Source organism: Amphiprion ocellaris, chromosome 17 (assembly GCF_022539595.1).
Source record: "Amphiprion ocellaris isolate individual 3 ecotype Okinawa chromosome 17, ASM2253959v1, whole genome shotgun sequence".
In the NCBI taxonomy this organism is placed as follows: domain Eukaryota; kingdom Metazoa; phylum Chordata; class Actinopteri; family Pomacentridae; genus Amphiprion; species Amphiprion ocellaris.
Window position 1 is genome coordinate 16,356,610 of NC_072782.1, and position 22,866 is coordinate 16,379,475.

Below are 22,866 nucleotides of genomic sequence, written 5' to 3' on the forward strand. Positions count from 1 at the left end.
GAACTCCTTCAAGACTGTTGGAAAACCATTTCAGGTTCATTCATTGAGAGAATGACAAGAGTGTGCAAAGCAGTAATCAAAGCAATGGGTGGCTGTTTTGAAGAATCCAAAATACAAAACATGCTTTGTTGTTTAATACATAATTCCATATGTGTTCATTCATAGTTTTGATGCCTTCAGTGAGAATCTACAATGTAAACGGTCATGAAAATAAAGAAAAAACATTAAATGAGAAAGTGTGTCCAAACCTTTGTGTGTGTCTATTTTAATCCAGAGGAAGGCTTGTAAGATTTGAAATCAGCCAAAAAATGTTGGACATTGAGTAAAAACCCCAAAGGACCAAAGATTCATAGCTTTTTTATTTCATTCAAAACAATTCAATCACTTCTAAGACAGTGACAACTGGCATCAAAGCAGCAGAGATATAATTAATTGCACAGGTGTGTCTTTGAAAATGATCTTCCTGTGTAAGCTTTTGTCTCACCTTTTCTTATGTCCTCTCACAGAGACACATCATCCATTCAACAATGGAGATTTGTGTACAGGCACATTCTTGCTATTTTTGCTAATACATCTGCAAATCCACCTGAGTGAAGTGAAGGCTGCTTGACTTTTTACGTTTGCACACATAACATGGGGCTTTCTTTTTACAGCAAAGCCATCAGTCGGCTCTAAAGGGACTAAAAGCAGTAAATTGCTGTCACAGTTCTATGACAGACAAGAGGAGTGTGTCCCCTCTAGTGATGATGTAACGACGCTGCATCTCAAAACTTGAAATCGGATCTACAGGGTGGGAAAAAGGCATTTATTCATTCACTGTCAATTAAGACCAGCAAGGCTTGTGCTCGAATACGATGCAAGCCAATCTGGGTTAAGAGAAATTACTGCAACACAATAGCAGAGTTATGCTTTCAAGGTACACAATATTCACAGACTTGTTCATGGAAAATACTTCACATCCTTATCACTTGCTGGTTTGTTGTCTTACCTTAGGTTTTATCTGAGAATCCCTGTCACAGTCTAAGACAATCTAAGTCTTTATGAAGGTTATGTTTCTGAGACACCGTGAGAAAAATGCTGGTTCAGCAGTGTGGTCACTTAAGGCTGCAGGTGGTGTGTTATACTGCAGTGATTCTAATATCCCACTGTCTTAGTGTAGAAGAGCTCCTGTTTATAATGAAAGTGATCACTTTGTGCAACTTGAAAGTAGTAAAATACATGTCTCTGCTTACCATTATCACCCCAGTCAGTGTTCCAGGAGTTGACACAGAGCCAGTAGGAAACACCATCCTCCTCTCCCCAGCCAGGATCTTGATGGCATGTCTACCCACAGCAGAGCCTGAAACATGCTGATACACACCTGGAGACAGGAAGAGGACGCAAGAAACACAAGTAGGAACCACGAGGTCCCAAGCAACACTGTACACACTGTATCACTGAGCACAATATGCAGTTAGGGTTCACCCTGTACTCAATATTCAGTGTAATGTGTGTTTGCATCACATCTCTTACTGGTGCATGTGTTCTTGCCAGACTTGTACAACACAAAGTCTTCATAGACTTTAAATGCTCCCTCTACTGGGTCGTTCTTGTATATCTCAGTCTGAATCTGGATCACATTTGGTAATGTGATAATGCCCGAGGGCCAACCATCCTGTCCCACATTCTTTGAACCATTAAATCGAAACGCAAATGCATTGTTTTATGTAAGTTTTATATATGACAATTTTCATTTATTGACATGGGAATGCAAATAAACGTAAGCTACCCAGACATAAACAGGTTTTAAAATCACCACTTCTCATATCAGGAGGGCCCAGTTACATAAAGAAAAAACCTCCAGGAAGCTTATAAATATCATAATAGGTTCATTTTAAACATGACTTAGTATGGACACTGAAATGCTGTCTGTCAACTATCAAATTCAAAACAGATAACCAGTTCACATACAGCTCAATGAGCTCCAGTTGATGAGGAGCATCATCAGGGTCCACAGAGAAAGGAGATGAAAAAAGCAACATCTCATTTTCAATAGCTGAGAGTTGGTAAACTCATTGTTTATGTATTAATATTGTACTGTGGAAAACTGTTTATTACCTCCTGTAGAGCTGAGTAATGTGCAATGTCAGGCTCAGTTTGTGACGAGTGTTTTTGGAAAAGTTGCAGCTTGGTTCCAAAGGTTTTGATGTGTGCAGACAACTGGCTCACCGCTGCATCTTATGCTTGAAGTCTCATGTTCAGCGCATTCAGATGCTTTATTTAGACAACTAAAAATGCCAAATCTGCCAGCCATACAGGATCTGATAGTTGTGGCATGCATTGTCCCTTGTTTGCCAGGAATTGTCCTTTTGTCTCCCCAAGATAGAAAAAGCATTGCTGTGAAACAAAGACTGCTTCCAGTTGCTTCACCTTCTTAGTGCGGTTGCTCCTGGGTAACGTGTCATATGCACTAGAATGTTTTGACTGGTAGTGTCTTTCCTTTCTTTTTTAAAAATCTGCAGTTTCCGTTTAAGAAATCGTCTGGAAAGGGTCACAGAGAAGTTACATAGTCAGAGGGAAGTAACAGAGCATTGCTGCCATCATTCAACAACACAGAATTGCATTTTGTATCTCAGAGATATGCATATTCTCTTCGACAGCACTGAAGGGCCACAAATTATACATTATATGACAGCGGCTGTGTAAAATCTGACCACAGGCTGGACTTTGGACATGCCTGGTTGAGATGAACATAAGGAACATGTTTTTAGAGAGACAAGCTAACAGGGCTCCTCCCCTTCTTCTCTTCGACATCCTGATTCTTCCTGCCCAGATCTGCCTCCATAGTTGTGCTGCTTCCTCCTCTGCTTCAAGGTGGTTTTATGGTAATATTCTAATATTCAACTGTAGTATTCAAAGGAAAATAGACAGCTTTTTTGTTGTTGTGCATGCTCTTTTATTGTAAATATGGGTATAATACAGTAAACATGAAGGTGAAAATACAGGCAAGTCCACCACCAAGATGCAACATCATCAAGGACACTGATGTCCAGATTACAGAATGGTCACGATTCATCCTCCCATCCTCAGGAGTTTGTACTTCAAAGACATCACTGTCAAGTCTGTAAGTCCATACTTAATGTACTTGATATTTATTTGATAAGAAAAAAGAGGAGCAGTAAAGAATGACCAAGAGACAGGAGAAGAGAAGAATGAGGACAAAGAATAGTGAATGAGGGAAGAGATGGAAAAGAACAAGAACAGAAAAGAAGAAGCAGGATAAAGGAAAAAACTGAAAAGCAGGAGGAGAAAGAATGAGAATACAAAGAAGGAAAGAAAGGAATGAGTGAGGAGAAGCAGATGATGTTAAGAAAAAAGACAAGGACAGAAGAAGAATGAAGAAAAAGACGTCAGACAACGTGAAAGACAAGACAGAAGGAGAAGAAAAGAAAGAGGAAGAGACTGAGGAAGCATAGGAGGAGGACGAAGAACAAGTGGTAAAGGGAGGACGAGATGAAAAATGGGAGCAGTAGAAGGAGGAGACAATGAAGAAAGGAGGAGAAGAAAAAGGAGAGGAGAAGACTGAAGGAGGAAGACAAAGGAGACAAAGACAGAAGGAAGGAGAGAGGAAAAAGACAGCAAGAGGAAGAGACAGAAGGGGTAAAAAGAATGAGGAATAGGAGGAAGAAACAAAGAGCAGAGGGAAGAAGAGATTAAAAAGGAGATGAAAAAGGCAACAGCAGGAGAAAATGAGGGAGGACAACCAAAGAGTAGGGGAAGGAAAAATGACAAGTATGAGAAGAATAAAGTAGAGAAAAAAGGCAGAGGAGAAGAAGAAAGGAGAAGACAAAGAAGAACGAATGAAGACAAGAAGGAGGAAAGGGAGGAAGAGACAGAAATGTAGTAGAAGGAAGAAAAGAACATGAAGGAAAAAAGCAAGCAATGGAAAAGAACAAAGAAGAGAAGGAAAGAATAAGGAAAAGAAGGAGAAAGAAATTAAAAATAGGAGGAAGAAGAGGACAGAGAAGGTAGAGGAGAAAGAACAAAACAACAGGGGAAAATGTAGAAAAGAATGAGGACAGGAAGAAGGCCAATAAAAGGAGAAAGATAAGAAGAAACAAGCAAAAGAATATACAGAATGACAAAGCAGAAGATGACAGAATAGAGGGGGAGAAAGGAGAAAAAGATAGGAGAAGAAGAAAGATGGAGACGACAAGAGGAGAAGAAAGGACTGGGGAAAAGGCAAATAAATGTAGAAGGAAGAGCAGAAAAAGAAGGAAGCATCTTCAAAAAGATGAGAAAAAGAGGAAGGAAAATAAGGAAAAGAATAAGGACAAAGATAAACAAGGAAATGAGGAAGGAAGAGATGAAAAAGAAAGTGACAGAAGGAGGAGTTGGAAGCAGGAGATGCAGACAAAGGAGAAGAAAGGAGATATCAGAAGGAAGAAAGATGGCAATAAAGAAGAAGATAAATGACACAAAGACAGAGATGGAGTAGAAAAGAACGATAGAGAGAAGAAGAAGGGAAAAGAACAAGGAGCAGATTAAGTAACAGCTGAAAAGTGAAGAGGAGGGAGGAGAAGATAGGAGGATGAGGAGAAAGGAGACAAAGAGTAGAAGGAGGAAAAACAAGGAGTTGGAGATAGAGAAAGAAGGAGAAGATGCAGGAGAAGGAAAAATGAATGAGGAAGAAAAAAGAAGACAGAAGAAAGAAAAGACAAAAGGACAATAAAGGAGAAGCAGTCAGGAGGAAGAGGAAGAAAGAGGAAGAAAACGACAAAGGAGAATGAAGGAGAAGACTGAAGAAACTTTTCTTTTCCTTCCAAGGAAGAGAATTAGAAAAAGGAGGAAGAGCAAGGAGTAGAGATAGGCAGAGATGAAGAAGACAACAGAAGGAGGAGACAAAAACAAAAGGAAGAGAAGGACACAACAAAAAGAGGAGAAAAGAATGAGGTAGAAAAGGACAAGACAAGAATGAAGAAGAGAAAAAACGAGAAGTGGAGGAGAAGGACAGAATGAGGAAGAGAAGGAGGAGACATAGTAAGAAGAAGAACGAGGAGTAAAGGGAGGAAGAGATGGAAAAGTAGTCGAAATAGGAGAGGCAGAGAAAAAAGAAACAAGGCACAGAGGATAAAAAAAGAACAAAGAGGAGAGGAAGGAGGAAAATTGGAGGGGAGGAGAAGAAAAAGAAGATGGAGATGAGAAAAGAATGGCAAGATAGAAGGAGAAGAGAAGGATGGGGAAGAGCAGAAAGAGAAGCAAGGAGAGGAAGGGATGAAAAGAAGAGGAAGAAAGCAAGAAGGAGGAGGAGAAAGGAGACAAAGAAAGAGTAGGAGACAGAAGGAGAAGAAAGAAAGCGGAAGAAAAAGATAGGAGGAGAGGAAAGGGAAGACGGAAGAAAAACAAGGAGTAGACGAAGGAAGAGGTGAAAAAGGTTGGCTACAGGAGGAGAACAAGGAGAAGATTGAGAAGGAGTTAAAAGAATTAGACAAAAGAAAAGATAGAGAATGAGGAGAAGGAAGCAGAAGACAAAGGAATTTGAGAAGGAGAAGAAAGGAGAATACAGAAAAGGAGGCGAAAGAGGGAAGTGGAGAAGGAGGGAGAAAACAAAGAAGAATAAGTGAGAAAGATGGACAAGAATCAGAGGGAAGAAGAGTGGAGAACACAAAGAAAAAAGGGGAAGGACACTGACAAATAGGAGGAGGAAAAAGTAAGACTCGGAGACAAAATGAGGATGAGAAAGAAAGAGAAGAGGAAGGAGGTGGAGAAAGTAGAAGACAAAGGCTAGAAAGAAGGATATGGAGAAGAAGGACAAGACAAAGAAGGAGAAAGAAGTAGACAAAAGGAGGAGAAAGAAGGAGAAGAAAACAATGAGGAAGATTAAAAAGAGATGAAGAAGAATGAGTAGTAGAAGAGAAGAGAGAGGAGAACATGAAGAAAAATGGAGTAGAAGAAAAAGGAGGAAGAGAAGAAAACCAATAAGCAAGAGGAGAAGACAAGAACAACAAGAAGGATGAGGATAAAAGAATGAAAAAGGACACAGAAGAACAAGGAGTAAAGGGAGGAAGGGATGAGAAAAGGCAGTAGTGTAAGGAGACGAAGAGAGGGTAAGAAGGAGGAGAAGATGATAAAAAGGAGTAGTAGAAGATGACAGAGAAAGGAAGAGGGTATAGACAAGAATGAAGTAGAAAAGGAGAAGGTAAGACTTAGCAAGAGAAAAAGAAAAGGAAAGAATGAATACAAGGAGTAGAAGGGAAAGTGAAGATGAAGAATGAGAGAGTAGAGGAAGAAGGCGAGGAAGAGGTGTAAAGGGAGGAACAGATGAAGAAACATGAGTTGTAGAAGAGGAAGAAGGAGAACAAAAATGGAGAAGGGGAGAAAATGAAGGAGGAAGAGAAGACAAGAATGACAAAAAAGGAAGAATGAGTGAGAATGAAAAAGGACAAAAAGAAGATGGAAGGAGAAAAGGGAGGAAGAGATGAGAAGAGGGAATAGTGTAAGGAGACAAAGAAGGAAAAGAAAAAGACAGAGAAGGAATAGGAATAGAAAAGCTTGGCATCAATGAATCCATGGTGAGATGGAGTCGTCAGCGTGAACGGACTCAATGCGTTTCACTGCCGTGTTACAGGCACTGTTCAGAAGAAAAGTTAAAAATCTTTCTGTGTAAATATCTCATGTTACAACGTGGACACCTGCGGCTTATAGTCAGGTGCAGCTTATACATGTGCAAAACTTTTTTCTTTCTCTTAATTTAGTGGTTGCGGCTTATATTCAGGTGCGTTCAATAGTCCGGAAATTACGGTAGGTGGAGGAGAAGGAGGAAGAGAAGCAAGAGATGGAAAAAAGAGGAAAAAGGCGACAGAAGGAGGAGGACAAGAGAAAGGCACAGAAGAAAGTAGGAGAAGACAGAAGGAGGAAGGAAAAACTAGGAGATGGCGTAGGAGAGGAAGATAGAAGGAAGCAGAGAAAGAAAAAAATGAGGAAAAGGAGAAGAAAAGAATGCAGAAGAGAAGGAGGAAGAAAAACAATGAGAAGAGGGGAAAATAGATGGAAATGTAGGAGAGGAAGGAGGAGAACATAAAGGGCAAGGAGAAGAAAAGAGGAGAACAGAGGGGAAGAAGAAAAATAGGAATTGTAGAATAGGAGAATATAAGAAAGAAGGAAAAGAAGAAAAGAATGAGAGAGAGAGAAGAACAAGGAGCAGAAGGAGGAAAACTAGAAGGCAGAAGAAGGAGAAAAAGACAAGGAGAAAGAAGTCGAAGTCAGAGCAGGAGGAGCAGAAGAACAGAGGACAGAAAGTGAAGAAGGAGGAAGAACAAGGAATAAAGGGAGGAAAAGTTCAAAAACTGGCAGAGGGAAGAGGAGAGGATGAAGAAAAAAGGGGAAGAGGAGAAGAAAAAGGAGGAGGATGGAGAAAAAAATATGAGGATGGGATAAGAATGACAAAAAGACGGAAGAAGAAAGAGTACACTAAGAAATTTCCCTGTAAATTTACAGTAAAGAGCTGGCAGCTAAAGTTGCCAGCAGCGCACTGTTATTTTACAGTAATCCTACCGTATTCTAAAACAACAGTTTTTTAGTGTAAAAAATAGAGACGACTTCAAGAGATGACTTTTCAACAATAAGCTTTTATTAAAGCCAACAATAAGCTTTTATTAAAGCCAACTCCAACAACAAGCTTTTATTAAAGCCAACTCTGTATCAAACATATTTCAAAAACTGACCTATCTAACCCATTCAATTTTAGTAACATACAATCATTTCCTCATGCTGAACAGGTTCTCATTGGGCATGTTCTAGTTCAGGTACAATGAGTTTGATTGAACACATTCAGCAGCTAACAAATGTCAAGTAATTCAAGGCTTGTAAAATAAAATATATAAAAACAATTAATGATGTTTAACAGGTTGTCAACAATCTGTATAAAAATTGCATATCACATTTCATGTACCCTGCCTTTAGAATCAGTCCTGCATAACTCATGATCATGTTCAACAAACACCTAGTCATGGAACAAACCTGGAATTGAAGTATTTTATACTGAACCCAACACAATACTGAGACTTGTTACCTTAAAATGACAACATGAACATCTGGTTGCAGACCGGGGTTTTGTTTTGTGAAAGTGAAGTCCTGTGTGGAGAGGTGTTGTGGGTTTACATGAAGTCCCACTCAGAGTCCATCAGTCTTTTTATAAGGGTGACTACATGGGGATTTACAGTAGATGTCTTTTTCTGGAGCAGCTTCCTGACCTCTGGAACATCACCTTCTCCTGGCTGCCCTTTGTTCCCCTCTCAGGGTTGATACCAAGAAAGAGCCTACAACGAAATGACAAAGAAAGAATATATTAGGTGTGTAGGCAAAGATCCCTTGAACATAATATGGAACTCTGTCACATTCATCAACAAAAAAAACAAACAGGAAACTCAAATTATTAAGCAAAACAGAGGGTTCCACTTAAAACAGCTATTTAGTTCAATACACATTTAAATCTAATTTTTGCAGCCGTTTGCATAACAAGCAAGTTTACCTTTCCTAAGTGGAGAGAAAAGCAACATGACACATCCTACAAACCTTTTTAAAACTTGAAATTACCTAAATGGTCGAAAGCAGACAAGTACATGTGGAGATCTGATAACAGATCAGTGGAGCATCACATTGGATATTTAATGGAAAATTACACGAAAGACAGAGATAGCTAACCTAACCTAGTTGGATCTGGTTGCTTAGAAATTCATTTTCCTGGTCTGGTTTAAAAGAAAGAGCCAAAGCTGTGTCCACTCTGCAGCCAAAGGGGAGGATGCTAGCTAACTAGCTGCTAGCTAACAGTGTGGGAAACCTTAGCATTCATGCTAGCTGCTAACTAACAGTGTGGGAAACGTTAGCATTCATGCTAGCTGCTAGCTAAAAGTGTGGGAAACGTTAGCATTCATGCTAGCGACTCGTGGCTAACACCAAGCAGTAACTAACTGGCTATATTTATGTTACTGTCAAAGAATAAAACATAAATAGACTGACAGAATTAAAAATAAGGCTTACTTTTTAATAATCACAGTTACCTTGTTAAGTGAACCGGAGCAGGATGGATCAGCTACAGATGGTCCCTGCAGATCTGAGGGCCGAAAATCGTCGTCCTCAGTTCTTCCTTTTCTCCCAGTTCTTTCCTCAGTAATGAGTAAAATCACTGATACAGAATATTTTAAACCTATTTCGTCACTTCTCTGTGTTGGCTGTTTGCTAAATGTGGTGATGTGCAGGAAGATTTGCCGAGACGATTAACAGTCGGACTGCAGCAACAGTCACACTCAGATCAACCCAAACCAGAAAAATACTGTAATCTACTGTAAGATTGTACAGTAGCTTGCTGTTATTATTTTGTTCTTGAAAAACACATGAATTTACAGTATTCAGCTGTATTTAAAAAGAACGGTATATTATTGTACAAAATATGCTGTATTTTTACAGCAATTTGTTACAGTGTATAGAATAAGTCCTGACTAAAAGAATGAGGGAGAAAGGGAGAAGGAGGGAGAAGAACAAAGTGTAAAGGGATGAAGAAGAATGAGTAGAAGAGGAAAGTAAATAAAACAGGAGAAGAAAAAGGAAGAAGAGGAGAAGAAAGGAGAACAGAGAAGAGTAAGAAAACAGGAGGAGTAGAAGACAGAAGGACAACAAAATAATGAAAAGAAGGAGGAGAAAGAAGACAAGAAGGACAAAGGAGGAGAAGAAAACAGAAGGAGATGGAAAGTAGCAGATGCATTAGAAGGGAGAGGATGAGAATGTAAAGGGAAAAAAAATTAAGACAGGACGAAGGAGAAAAATAAGGAGTAGTAGAAGAAAAAATGAAGCAAAGTAGACCAAAGGAGGAGGAGAAGAGAGGAATGTGGAAGAGCACAGAAGAATGAATGAGACAAAGACAGAAGAAGAAGAGAATGAGGAGATGAAGAGAAGGGGAGGTAAGAATGAGGGAGAGTATATTGAGAAGGAAGAGCAAGAGATGAAAAACAAGAGGATGAAGAACAGAAGAATGAGGAAAAAAGCAACGAGTCAAAGGGATGCAGAGATGAAAATAGTGGGAGAGAAAGAAGGAGAACAAAGAAAAAGGGGAGGAGAAGAAAGGGAAGAGGAGAACATGAAAGAAAAAAGGAAGCAATGGAAAAGAACAAAGAGAAGGAAAGAATAAGGAAAAGAAGGAGAAAATGAAAAATAGCAGGTAGAAGAGGACAGAGAAGGTAGAGGACAAAGAACAAAATGACAGGAGATAATGTAGAAACGAATGAGGACAGGAAGAAGGCCAATAAAAGGAGAAAGATGAGAAGAAGAAAGAAGCAACAGAATATAGAGAATGGCAAAGCAGAAGATGACAGAATAGAGGAGAAGAAAGGAGAAAAAGATAGGAGGAGAAGAAAGATGGAGACGACAAGAGGAGAAGTAAAGACTGGGGAAAAGGCAAATAAATGTAGAAGGAAGAGCAGAAAAAGAAGGAAGCATCTTCAAAAAGATGAGAAAAAGAGGAAGGAAAATGAGGAAAAGAATAAGGACAAAGATAAACAAGGAAATGAGGAAGGAAGAGATGAAAAAGAAAGTGACAGGCGGAGGAGGAAGCAGGAGATGCAGACAAAGGAGAAGAAAGGAGATATCAGAAGGAAGCGAAGGAAGAAAGATGCAATAAAGACAGGAGAAACCAGAAGACAGAAGAAGGAGATGAGAATAAGATAAAGGAGGAAAAGAGAAGAATAAGGAGGGAAAATAATGGCTGAAGAATAAAGAAGAGGAGAAGAAGGAAAGGAGGAAGAGAAGAAGGAAGAAAAACAAGGAGTAAAGGGAGGAAAAGTAGCAGAAGTAGAAGAAAGAGTAACAATGAGGAGAGAAGAGGGATGAGAAAAAATGGAGAAGAAGGAGACAGGAGAATGAAGAAGAAAAGAAAGAAGGAAGAGGAGAAAGAAAGAAGACAGAGGGAACAGGAGGAGAAAATAAGAATGGGAAGAAGAGGGAAGAGATAAAATGAATGAGGGACAGAATGAGGAAGAGTAGAAGGAGAAAAAGGAGGAAGAGGAACAAGGAGTAGAGGGAGGAAGAGATGGAGAAGAATGAGTTGTAAAAGAGGAAGGAGGAGAATGAGGACAAAAGTAGTAGTACATAGCAAGAAGAAGAACGAGGAGTAAAGGGAGGAAGAGATGGAAAAGTAGTAGAAATGGTAGGAGAGGCAGAGAAAAAAGAAACAAGGCACAGAGGATAAAAAAGAACAAAGGAGGTAGAGAAGAAAAGCATTAAGCAAGAGGAGAAGACAAGAATGACAAGAAGTGAAGAAAATAATGAAAAAAGAATATAGAAGAACAAGGACTAAAGGGAGGAAGGGATGAGAAAGAGAGTGTGAAAAGATTTAGAAGAGAATGAGGGAGAGTAGAAGAAGAAGAGGAGCAAAGAGTAAAAGAAGGAACTGATGAAGAAAAATGAGTTGTAGAAGAGGAAGGAGGACAAAAATGAAGAAAAAAATGGGAGAAAATGGAGGAAGACAAGACAAGAATGACAAGAAGGAAGAATGAAAAAGGACAAAAAGAAGATGGGAGAAAAGGGAGGAAGAGATAAGAGGGTGTAGCATAAGGAGACAATAAAGACAGAAGAAGAAAAGAAAGAGAAAAAGAGGGAAAACAAAAAGCCAGAAGGAATAGGAATAGAAAAGAAAGAGGAAGAAGGATGAGTAGAATGAAGAAGAAATGGACCCAAAGACAAAAGGAGGAAGGAAGAAAAGACAAAAGGAACAGAGAAGGAAGAGGAAGAGAAGTAAGAGATGAAAAACAAGAGGAAAAGGTGACAGAAGGAGGAGGACAAAGAAGATAAATACAAAAGAGGAGGAGAAAGTAGGAGAAGACAGAAGCAGGAAAGAAAAATTAGGAGAAGGAGTAGAAGAGGAAGATAGAGGGAAGAGGAAAAGGAAAAAACAAGGAAAAGGAGGAGGTTAAAAGAATGAGAAAGACAAAGAGGAAGAAATACAAGGAGTAGAGGGCAAAGAGATGGAAATGTAGTTGGAGAGGAAGAAGGAGGAGAACATAAAGGGGGAGGAGAAGAAAAGCAAACAGAGGGGGGAAGGACAAAAAAAATAGTAGTAGTAGTAGAAGAGAGATGAACTATTAGAAAGAATGAAAAGGAGAAGAAGGAAAAGGCAGAAGGAGAAGAAGAAAAGAAAGAGGGAGAAAGAAGAACAAGGAGCAGAGACAGGAAAATTAGTAGAAGGCAGAAAAAGGAGAAGACAGAAGTAGAAAGAAGTAGAAGTCAGAGAAGGAGGAGCAGACGAACAATGAGGACAAAGTGAAGGAGGAGGAGGAAGAACAAGGAGTAAAGGGAGGGAGAATTCAAAAACTAGCAGGAGAGGATGAAGAAAAAAATGGGAAAAGGAGAAGAAAAGGAGGATGGACAATATAATGGGAGGATGGGATAAGAATGACAAGACAGAAGAAGAAATGAATGAGAAGGAGTAGAAGAAGACGAGACTAAAAGAATGAGGGAGAGAATGAGAAGAAGGAAGGAGAGGAACAAAGAGTAAAGGGAGGAAGAGATGAAGAAAAATGAGTAGAAGAGGAAAGAAAATAAAGAAAAAATGAGTAGAAAGAGGAAGAGGAGAAGAAAGAAAGGAGAATAGAAGAGGAGGAAGAATAAAATAGGAAGAGGAGTAGACAGCAGAAGGACAATAAAATAATGAAAAGGAGAAGACAGAAGACGGATAAAGGAGAAGAGGTTAAGATGGAAAAGTAGTAGATGCATTGGGAGAGGGAGGAGAACAAAGAAAAATGGGAATGGGAAGAAAAAAGGACAATAAAGAGAAGAGGAAGGAGAAAAATGGGGAGCAAAAGAAGAAAAGAATGAGGAAGAGATGAATAAGTAGACAGAAGGAGGAGGAGAAGAGAGGAATGAGGAAGAGCAGAGGAGAAAGAATAAGACAAAGACAGAAAGAAGAAGATAAGGATGAGGAGATGAAGAAGGGAGAGGTGAGAAGAATGAGGGAGAATATATTGAGGAGGAAGAAGAGCAAAACATGAAAAACAAGAGAAAGAAGAGAAGAATGAGGAAAAAGAACAAGGAGTAAATGGGATGAAGAGATGTAAACAGAGGGAGAGAAGGAAGGAGAACAAAGGAAAAGAGAGAACAGAAGAGTATGGAGGAAAAAAGGAGAAGAAGAAGACAGGAAGACTATTAACAAGCACTAAAAAGGAGCAAGATATGAAAAACAAGAGGAAGAAGAGAAGAATGAGGAAATACAACAAGGAGTAAAGGGGATGAAGAGATGTAAACAGAGGGAGAGAAAGAAGAAGTAGAACAAAGGAAAAGGGGAGAAGGAAGTAGAGAGAACAGAGAAGAGGAAGGAGAAATGGGAGGAGAAGATGACAGGAAGACTATTAAAAAGAATGAAAAGGAGGAGAAAGAATGAGAGGACTGGAGGAGAGAAGGAGGAAGAGAGAGAAGACAGAATGGGGAGTAGAAAAAAGGTAGAAAAGGAAAAGAGAAGGAGGAGGACGAAGCAGAAAGAGTAAAGAGAGAAAGAGATGGAGAAGTAGGAGGGAGAGAGAAAGGGCTAGAGGAGAGGAAGAAAAGTAGAAGAACAAAGAGGACAGAGAAAAATGGGAGTTGAAAAAGAAAAGAATGAGGAAGAGAACTGAAGGAAGAGAAGGAAATTAAAAGTAGACAGAATGAGGAAGAGAGAGGAATGAGGACGAGCAGAGTAGACAAAGAAGGAAGATGAGAAAGAAGGAGAAGAGAGGAAGAAGGAATGAGGAGCAAGAAGTAAAGGGAGGAAGAGAAAAAAGAAGAGGAAGGAGATAGAGAAAGAAGTGGAAGAAGACAGAGAAGAAGGTTGGAGTAGAATAGAATGAGGAAGTGAAAAGGAAAATAAAAAAGGAGAAGAGAACAGAGGAAGAAAGAAGCAGAACAAGAGAGAATGGGGAGAAAGATTGAGAGGAAGACAAAGGAGGAAAAAGTAGGAGTTGGAGAAAGGAGGAGGAAGAGAAATAAGGAAACGATAAGAAGACAAGAAGGGAGGAGAAGAAGAGGAAGGAGGAAGAAAAAGGAGAAAAAGACAGAAGAGGTAGAAAGAAGGACAATGGGGAAAGAAGAACAAGACACAGAAGGAAAAAGAAGAAGACAGAAAAGGGAGGAATAGGAAGAAGGAGAAGCCAGAAGGAGAAGAAGAATGATGAGGGAGCACAGGGAGGAAAAAATAAGAAGACAGAAGCAGGAAAAGATGACAGAAGGAGAAAGAAATGGAGGACAGAGAAGGACAAGGAGAAATAAAGGAAAAAGAGGAGAAAATTAGAAGAAGCCAAAAGGAGGAGAAAAAGCTAAAGACAGAAGGAGGAGGATGAGAAGGAAAGAATGAGGAAGAACAAGGAGGGAAGAGGAAGAGCTGGAAAAGAAGCAGTAGAAGGAAAGGAAGGAGGACAACTGAAAATAAAGGGGAAGAGGAGAAGAAAACAAAGGAGAGGATGAAGGAGTAAAAAAAATACAAGGATGGGATAAGAAAAGAATGACAAGACAGAAGGAGAAGAAGGAGGAGAAAATGAGGAGGAGACAAAAACACTGAGGAAGAGAGTGAGGAAGAGTAGAAAGAGGGGGAACAATGAGTAATAGAGGAAGAGATGAAAAAGAACAGGTAGAAGAGGAAGGAGAACACAAAGAAAAAAAGAGTAGATGAAAAAGAAGGAAGAGGAGAAGAAAAGAGTGACAAGAAGAACAACAAAAGAATGAAGAGTGAAGATGGACAAAGAAAACGCAAGAACAAGAGGTAAAGGAAGCTGTGTAAGGAGACAATGAAGAGTGAACGAGGAGAAGAAAAAGGAGAGGGAGGAAAATAAAAGAACAAGAAAAAGGATGAAGAGAAGAATGGCAAAGAAACAAATAAGACAGTGGAGAAGGAGAAAGAAGGAGACAAAGACAGAAGAAAGAGGAGAAAGAAGCAGAAGATGGAAGGAGGAGTAGTAATAGAGAAGGAGGAAGAATAACAGAGTGGAGGGAAGAGGAGATGAAAAAAGAAGAGGAAAATGACAGAATGAGGAGAAAGAAGGACAAGAAGACAGAAGAAGAGGAAAGGCTAAGAATAAGTCAAAATAGGAAGAGGAGAAAAAAGGAGAAGGAGGAAAGAAAAAAAGAAGTGAAGGAGGTGGAGAAAAGGAGAAAGACAGAAAAACAAGGAGTACAGGTATGAAGAGATGAGGAGAAGATGATAGAGGAGAAGGAGGAGGAAAAGAAGATGGAGATAAAGAAGGAGTTGAAAGAAGAACAAGGAGTAGAATGAGGGAGGGAAGGTGATGAAGAAACAGTAGAAGAAAGGAAGAAAACATGAAGAAAAAAGTAAAATGAGGCAAAAAATAGAGAAAAAATGAAGGCAGTAGAAGTAGAAGGGGGGAAAGGAGGACAAAATAAATGGAAGGAAAGGGATGAGATGGTGAGAGGAAGAGAAGAAGCAGATAAAGGAGGAGAGGGAGAGGAAGAGAAGGATTAGAAGACAGAGAAGAAGACTAGTAGGAGAGGAAGAAGGAGAACATGATGAAATAAGGACAATAAAAGAGAAGAGCAGGCAAAGAGTAAGGAGAAAAACTAGTGCATTTTATAAAACATGTGTACAGAACACCATTCAAAGGCCACTTATCCATCGTCTCAGAGGTGAGAAGGTCCACAATCACATCAGGAGACCTAAGGGTGGAAAACAAAAGTCAAACACAATGATTTCTTGGACAGTTTCACATGTTAATAATGTTGGCTACATAGCATTAAATGGTAAAAGATCACCAAAACATGAATCAAGTTCCAACATAATGTTTCAAACCCACCCTTATCTAATATTTACATGATAGCTCTGCTTCAGCAGCTTGGAGGACTCAAAGCCAAAGCTGATTAATTTGAGGTCTGTGTTTTGATTCATCAAAATGATGCCATGTGCTTTCATATTTGCATGAATTATGCCAACATTCTTCAGTCTGGATGGCTGTGAGCAGCTACAGGGACAGAAAGTTTAAAAAAAAAAAAAAAAAGACCCCATTGGAGAAGGTCTCAGGAAAAACACAGGTTTCCACACCATTCAACACAAGAACCAAATCTTCAGTCAGACATTTAAAACACTGAAAAGTCATTTAGAGTGTAATATCATCTTATCTGGAAAAAAACTGTCCTGGAATCTCTGATGGAGTTCAGGATTCATCCAGAACAAGAACATTATTTACCATCAGGTCCAGTGTTAAAGTGTGTAAATACAATCATCACTATCAGTTTGAAGAAGCACTTACAGTTTCTGATGCTGAATAAAGCTGCAGGTATTTAATAGTCAAAAGGCAGAATGTCACCCACAGTCAGCTTTAGGCAGTAAATAGGTTATCTGTAGGTATAATGATGTTTCTGATAAATCCACAACAAAATTCTAGGAAATCTGAACATTTTTGTTTCACAAATCAACTTGGAATCAGAGAGTTTGAAGAGAGGGTCAGCTTATGAGGCCACATTCTCCATCAGCTATGAAACACTGATACAGTCAATCAGCTGCAGTGAACAAAACCACTCAGAATAACGCTGAACCTTGTTGACATTATGAGCAGTCAGCAACAGGCCTCATCCAACATAAGCACACAAAAGTGTGAGCTACTGTGACAGCCTCTTATTCTCCAGCTTAGAAACTGGAAATCAAACATCGTACAGGAGGCAGGAAACACGCAGTTACTCACACGGTTACGGAAGAAAACAGCAGAACAGCTCGGTTTGACTCGGAGAGATGAAATAACAGGTGGAGCATCAGACCGACACTGGTTCAGTTCAGCTCTGAGTTCAGAACAACACAAACCTGACTGTGTGTTTTAAACAACATCGTAACATCCGTTCACAAACAGGATCAGCTCTGAACTGAGAAAGACCCGATGTCCAACAACATTTTCAACAACCAGCTAAACTCAGCTACGATCTCTGAGCCTGGACGCTGTGACGTCATAGAGCCTCTCCGAACACTTCCGCTAACCGTTCCATGGATTCCACAAATAAACACTTGGAGCATTCTTTGAAAAATGTCCTCGACGCCATTTTGTTTCCAAAAGTTTCAACACCAAATTCTAGAAAAACCATGTCCTCATACCAAAATAGCAGTTTTCCAGAATCACTACAGCATTAATAACACATTCCATACATTTCCCTCAACTTTTCATATAATATAAATTCATAAATACGGAGTTTACTCCACGAAACCGTCTGTATCACCAAAACAGTTTTTCAGGTCGTCAAACATTGTTACTTAAACTTTAAATTCACCAATTTATTCTAAATTTTCTCCTGAAATGGCGTCCAAAGTGTTTCTGTAGGTCAGTTTAGGAGTCATGCTCAGCAGAAACACCAGTTTTATTTTCTTACCTGTGTGCTGACTCTCCAGGTCTGTCAGGCCTCCAAACAGCAGCTGCTCTTCTGTCTGATCCGTTTGTCCAGCGGGTCGGTTTTCTCCTTCTTCTGTCACTAATCCACTGAGTTTGTTCTTCAACAAGGTCCATTCTTCAGATGCTTTCCAGCGTTTCAAATCTCCAGAGTCCAGCTCCCAGTTTCTCTAACAGCTCAGCTCCAAATCCAAGTGCAGAATGACAGTTGAAAGAGCAGCAGGTCTTTTATAGGAGTTCGGCTGCGCGTCATCGTTGTTTCCATGGCGTTAAGATGACGCACGCACGCGCATGTGCGTGACAGACGTTGATATGAAGTTAAATGTATGATCTATACCGTCAGATTATTTGTTTCTAAATGATATTTTCCACCTATATGCACCAGTATTAAAAAAATATTCGGGGCCCAAATTTATCTAAAACAACCAGTAAATTAAGGTTTCCCTTTCGGATCAGCCTCCGATTGAACGATAATGTATTGGTGTACCAAATGTCTGTTTGTTTTGGTTTACCTTCAATATAACAGCCTATACCTAGTAATGAAGCTTAGTAAGAGGCTCTACTTTACCCTTGACCATTATTATTTTTTTCTTAGTTTTTTTCCCTTTTCATAACCAAGAAAAAAGCCCAGCAGTGACAGGGAGCTACCAGGGCTCATTGAAGTATGCTTGAAAAAAAGAGACGAAGAAAGAAATTACCAGAGTTTGTGAAATATCCTGGCTTTTGAAAAAAAAAAAAAAAAAAAAGCTTTTTTTTGGCATTTCAGATAATGTCTGTCATCGCGTGGCATTTTGACATGGATTCTCGGACAAGAGGGGTTTGACAGATTGTAAGAAGGAATAAAAACGTAGGTAGTCAGAGGAAGTTACCATAATACTTTGTAGGATGCCAGACTATCAATCTAAAATATATAAAATCTATACGTTAATAGAAACACATCAGGGTCTTTTCCAGCCGCGAAGAAGATACACAGGATGTATTGAGTAATGACAGCGCACAGGAAAGTTTGGTGAACAGTGAAGGAAGAGGAGATGAAAATAAATCCTCCCTTCGCAATTTCATTGGGACAAAGTCCTCGGTGTGTTTTAATAACAATTCTCCTACGCGGTGTTTTATTCTGACAGTGACATGGATCTATTTCCTTCCCTGGGGTGGTTCTGCTAGCGTTTTTTACTTGACTAAATATACTGAATAATAAGTTTGACATGAAACGAGAAAACTAGAATGAGTGTTGCCTCAGTATTCCCCCTGGTTTTCCCCCAGCTGTCATGTCATTCATACTTTAACACTGCCATTTTGGAATAGCCTCGTGGAGACTTCATTCCAGCTACACGGCAGCGGTTTGGACTTCTCATTTACTTTGTATGTTGCTAACCGGAACACTTTCATGTAGGACCGGAAGTGCGTGACTTTACTCCGCTTTCGTCCTTCTTTAACCAATCAGAGCGTTACTAAACATTAAAGATGCGCTGCAGCGGCCAGACAGAACAGCGACACCAAGTGTGTCTACATTGAAATGCATATTCCTTCTTGAAAACCAGGGGAGAAAAGTTCACCGTGCCAGATTTATTCAACCTTTTCAAAACACTTTTTCAAATACGTTTTAGATGCAGTTTGCAGATGTTTCTGAAGATGTGTAGTGAATTCCCCTCTTCAATACGGATGAAGATGTACTCCAAAACATCACATAAACAGTCTTCTGTTACAGAAACCTTCATCATTCTGAAGGAATTATTTGGTAAATGTTAAACTTTATGCTTCATCAGTAGCAATACCTTTTCTTCAACACAAAATCTAAAAGAAAGAAAATAAAAACAGGATTTTGAACGGTGTGCTTTATTGCAAAATAAAGTTCATGAACAGCAGGTTTCAGGTGTTGTCGTCACTGCCATCGAGGTCCTCCTTATCCTCCTTCTCCTCTTACCCCTCCTCCTCCTCCTCCTCCTCCACCTCCTCTTCTTCCTCCTCCTCCTCCTCCACCAGGGCAGTGGGGTCCATCAAGACTTTCCTGTATATCAAAGCATTCACTATTATCATGGTTTGTATCCATGTTTTCAGTCCTTTTATGTGCTGGCAGCAATAGCATGTTTGACAATAGACAAATCTGTATTGTATAATTTCCAACAATATTAAGGAATGCCAAGGTAAATATTATAGTAACTGCATTAATGCAATAAATAAAAAATATCTTTCATCTTGTGAACAGTAAAGTGTGGGATATGACACATGCACACACCCTGCATCTTGTATTCTAACCTGTATGTGCCAAATGCCTCTTCCATGTTTTTCTTCATCTCCTGGAGTTTTTTCTTAAGTTTGACCTTCAGTCCCTCATATGCCTCCAAGGACATCTTAAATGGACACCCTGGTGAGAGCAAGATGTGACATTAGATTGACACTGGTTAATGCAAGTTCAGTGTTGGAAACATTTGTACCCATTAAATAACATTTACCAACTAATATCAAGTAATGATGACTGGAGTTGTCCATTGGATACCCACTATGTTCACACAAGTCTTTCTCAATTTGCTGGATCTCCCTTTTTAAACCTTTTGAAGATCCCATCAGGCATCGGCAGTGATTCTTCATCTCTCTGATGAGAATGCCATCCTCCTCTCGAAGTCGAGATAGCAGCATGACTTTGTCATAGACCACTTTCTTTGTCTCAAGGGGAACTGTGGATGCTTTAAAAGAGTGATTATATTAAAATTGAATTTAACAGTAATGAAGGCTAAGATTCTTAAATGCTAATATTGTTAGTCCTTCAAAGATCAAAATAAAATAGGGACAGTGTGTGGAAGATTTAAATATGCAGTATATGAATGATAGTGTCAGTCTCGGTATGTATTGTATATCTATCCTGTTTTTATTACTATATCAACTGCAGAAAAACGCACATACCAGAATCCCATGGCCAACTAGGAAAGTCTCGACTTAAAACTGCATCTGCTGTATCAACAGCTTCGGTTTCTGGCACAAGGTTGTTGTAAACTGCAATTGCCTCCTCCAGTTTCTGCTTTTCCTTGGCATTAAGCTCCCGTTTAGGCTTGCGGTCTTTGTCATTATCTGTAGATGACATCGAGTACAGAAAAAATAATAATTTGTCATTTGTATGCCACAAATTAAGAAATAAAAAACAGAACAATCAACAACCACCAACCTATGGCTCTGTACAGCTCTATTTTTTGTTGTTTAATTTTAAGGACAAGCCCCTCCATAACCCGCTGCAGTCCCTGTTGGTCCTGGCTGTTAGTGAACTTCGGACCTCAAAGTAAACACAAAATTGTCAATTAACCAAATTCCCTTGCATATACATGTAAAATCTCACAGTTGAAACGTAATAATTTTGGCTATAGGGGAGAGGAAGAAAAAAAAAGAAAAAAAAACATACTTGTTGCAGCCCACTCCTCAACGTCCTTCACCCACTGCTTCATTCCCCCTTCTGTTGTCTGCAGTGTTGTTGCTAGGTTCTCTACGTCCTTCTCCACTTCAACAGTCCTCTTCTTAGTCTACATGGCATACATTTGTATCATTGTCAGAAAAAGGAGGCCTACCAGTGGTATTTACCTGGTCACTAAAGTCTTGTTGTAGTAGCAGCAAGTAATGGTAGCCACAAGTCAAAGATAAGAGATATTTCATGTCAGTTACTTTACTTTGTTAAGCCTGCATTACTTTAGGGGCTTTGCATAGACAAGGTTGTGCTCCTGATTAATCTTGTGTAATTTCATGTATAAGTCTCTGAACCACCAGATTTTCTATTCTGTATGAACCCAAAACACATTACCAGGGATACATAAGGATGAGGACTAATAAATTCCATGAGTATTAATACCTTCACATATCTCTGAGACAGGTATCGATGCAAGTTCTGCTTCTTCTTTAAATTCCATCCACGAGCATGAATTGTTATCATGTCAGTGCGTCCTTGAACACAGTTCCAACAGTTTTTCAGATTTAATCGATTACAGATGAGCCACAGTATTAACCAAGATATTGGAAACTGCTACTCACTTGCTTTGGACATGTACTTTGTGGTTATTGCAACACGAGAGAGGTATGCATTGACAGCATCCACTTCCTCTCCAACTGTCAAAACTAGAGTAATTTAAGACAGAAATGTTTTAATTTTTACAGTGCTCTAATACATCCCCCTGCCCCCTCCATCTTCAAAAAAAGAAACAAAGAACAAACAAAAGAACCTGACTTACTGGAAAAAAAATTAGAACGTACAGACCTGATCAAAATCTAGTTGAAAAATAGCTAGAATTTACCTTTTGCACATTTGGATCTTAATGAGGTTTTAAGTAGAGCTACAATATGCAAAAGAAGAAGGGGAAGTGAGACAAAAAGCACTTTGAAAAAGTAATTTATTGAAAACAGCAAGTAAACTGAAGTAAACTGCGCGCTCACTTCCACTTTTGATGACGTATCGGGCTCATCGATTCGTCGTTAGTGGCAGCCCTAATTGTCTCCTGCTACTCCCATTTTTCATCTCTTCCTCCCTTTACTATTTATTTCTCTTCCTCCTCCTATGTGTCCTCATTCTCTTCCTTTCTTTTCTTCTCCTTCTGTCTTCTTGTCTTTCTTTCTCCTTGTGTGACTTCTCTTTCTTCTCCTTCTGTGTTTTTTCTCTACTCCTTGTGCTTCTTCTTCCTTCATTCCTTTCTCTCCCTCCTTCTCTATATTACCCTTCTTTCTCTCCTGCTTTTCATTCTTCTCATCTTTTATCCTGCACCTTCTGTCTTCTTCATGCCTCCTTTTCCCCTGTTCTCTTTATTCTTTCTTTTTTCTTCACCTCCACTTTTTCTGTTCTTCTTCTTCTCCTATTACTTTCCTGTCTCTTCCACCCTTTACTGTTCTTCATGCTCATTCTTCTCTTCTCCTGTCACTTGGTCATTCTTTACTTGTCCTCCTCCTTTTTCTCATAAATATCAAGTACGGTAAGTATGAACTTACAGATTTGACAGTGACGTCTTTGAAGTACGAACTCCTGAGGATGAATCGTGACCATTCTGCAATCTGAACATCAGTGTCCTTGATGATGTTGCATCTTGGTGGTGGACTTGCCTGTATTTTCACCTTCATTTTTACCATATTATACAGATACTTACAATAAAAGAACATGCACAACAACAAAATATCTCTTTATTTTCATTTGAATAGTATGGTTGAACATTAATTGAAAAATATTGCCATAAAACCACCTTGAAGCAGAGGAGGAAGCAGCACAACTATGGAGGCAGATCTGGGCAGGAAGAATCAGGATGTTGAAGAGAAGAAGGGGAGGAGCCCTGTTAGCTTGTCTCTCTAAAAACATGTTACTTATGTTCATCTCAACCAGGCATGTCCAAAGTCTGGCCTGTGGTCAGATTTTACACAGCCGCTGTCATATAATGTATCATATTTGGCCCGCCTGTGCTGTCAAACTGAAAATGCATATCTCTCAGAAACAAAATGCAATTTTCTGTGTTGCTGAATGTTAGCAGCAACA

At 39.4% G+C, this 22,866-nt stretch overlaps 2 protein-coding genes across 6 annotated transcripts; both read right to left on the reverse strand.

Moving 5' to 3' along the window:
• Nucleotides 1–2: 2 nt before the first annotated feature.
• LOC129350901 (NADH-ubiquinone oxidoreductase chain 5-like) lies at nucleotides 3–17,583 on the reverse strand. 4 transcript variants are annotated; one of them, XM_055019035.1, is made up of 3 exons: nucleotides 17,359–17,583; nucleotides 15,602–15,663; nucleotides 3–1,360 (listed from the first exon to the last, which is right to left on the reverse strand). In XM_055019035.1, exons 1-3 carry the CDS (start codon nucleotides 17,490–17,492, stop codon nucleotides 1,119–1,121), a joined length of 438 nt encoding a protein of 145 aa, XP_054875010.1. In that variant the 5' UTR covers nucleotides 17,493–17,583; the 3' UTR covers nucleotides 3–1,118. The 4 variants fall into 3 exon arrangements, with proteins under 4 accessions (XP_054875010.1, XP_054875007.1, XP_054875008.1 ...); XM_055019033.1 differs by lacking the exon at nucleotides 3–1,360 and having other exon boundaries at nucleotides 6,563–15,663; XM_055019032.1 differs by having other exon boundaries at nucleotides 3–15,663.
• A 1,652-nt stretch (nucleotides 17,584–19,235) lies between these two features.
• Nucleotides 19,236–20,842, reverse strand: LOC129347317 (uncharacterized). Of its 2 annotated transcripts, none has more exons than XM_055004073.1 (5): nucleotides 20,536–20,842; nucleotides 20,277–20,441; nucleotides 19,829–20,059; nucleotides 19,632–19,740; nucleotides 19,236–19,383 (listed from the first exon to the last, which is right to left on the reverse strand). In XM_055004073.1, exons 1-5 carry the CDS (start codon nucleotides 20,591–20,593, stop codon nucleotides 19,296–19,298), a joined length of 651 nt encoding a protein of 216 aa, XP_054860048.1. In that variant the 5' UTR covers nucleotides 20,594–20,842; the 3' UTR covers nucleotides 19,236–19,295. The 2 variants fall into 2 exon arrangements, with proteins under 2 accessions (XP_054860048.1, XP_054860049.1); XM_055004074.1 differs by having other exon boundaries at nucleotides 19,877–20,059; nucleotides 20,536–20,839.
• Between the last annotated feature and the right edge of the window lie 2,024 nt (nucleotides 20,843–22,866).

Bases quoted from the DNA above. Each gene is read 5' to 3' on its own strand.
- LOC129350901 (XM_055019032.1), bottom strand. From the start codon at position 6,550: ATGGATTCATTGATGCCAAGCTTTTCTATTCCTATTCCTTCTCTGTCT.
- LOC129347317 (XM_055004073.1), bottom strand. From the start codon at position 20,593: ATGGAGGGGCTTGTCCTTAAAATTAAACAACAAAAAATAGAGCTGTAC. The intron at 20,442-20,535 runs GTTGGTGGTTGT...TGTCATCTACAG, and splicing joins AGAGCTGTACAGAGCCATAG to ATAATGACAAAGACCGCAAG. The intron at 19,384-19,631 runs GTTAGAATACAA...TTTGATATACAG, and splicing joins GAGGCATTTGGCACATACAG to GAAAGTCTTGATGGACCCCA.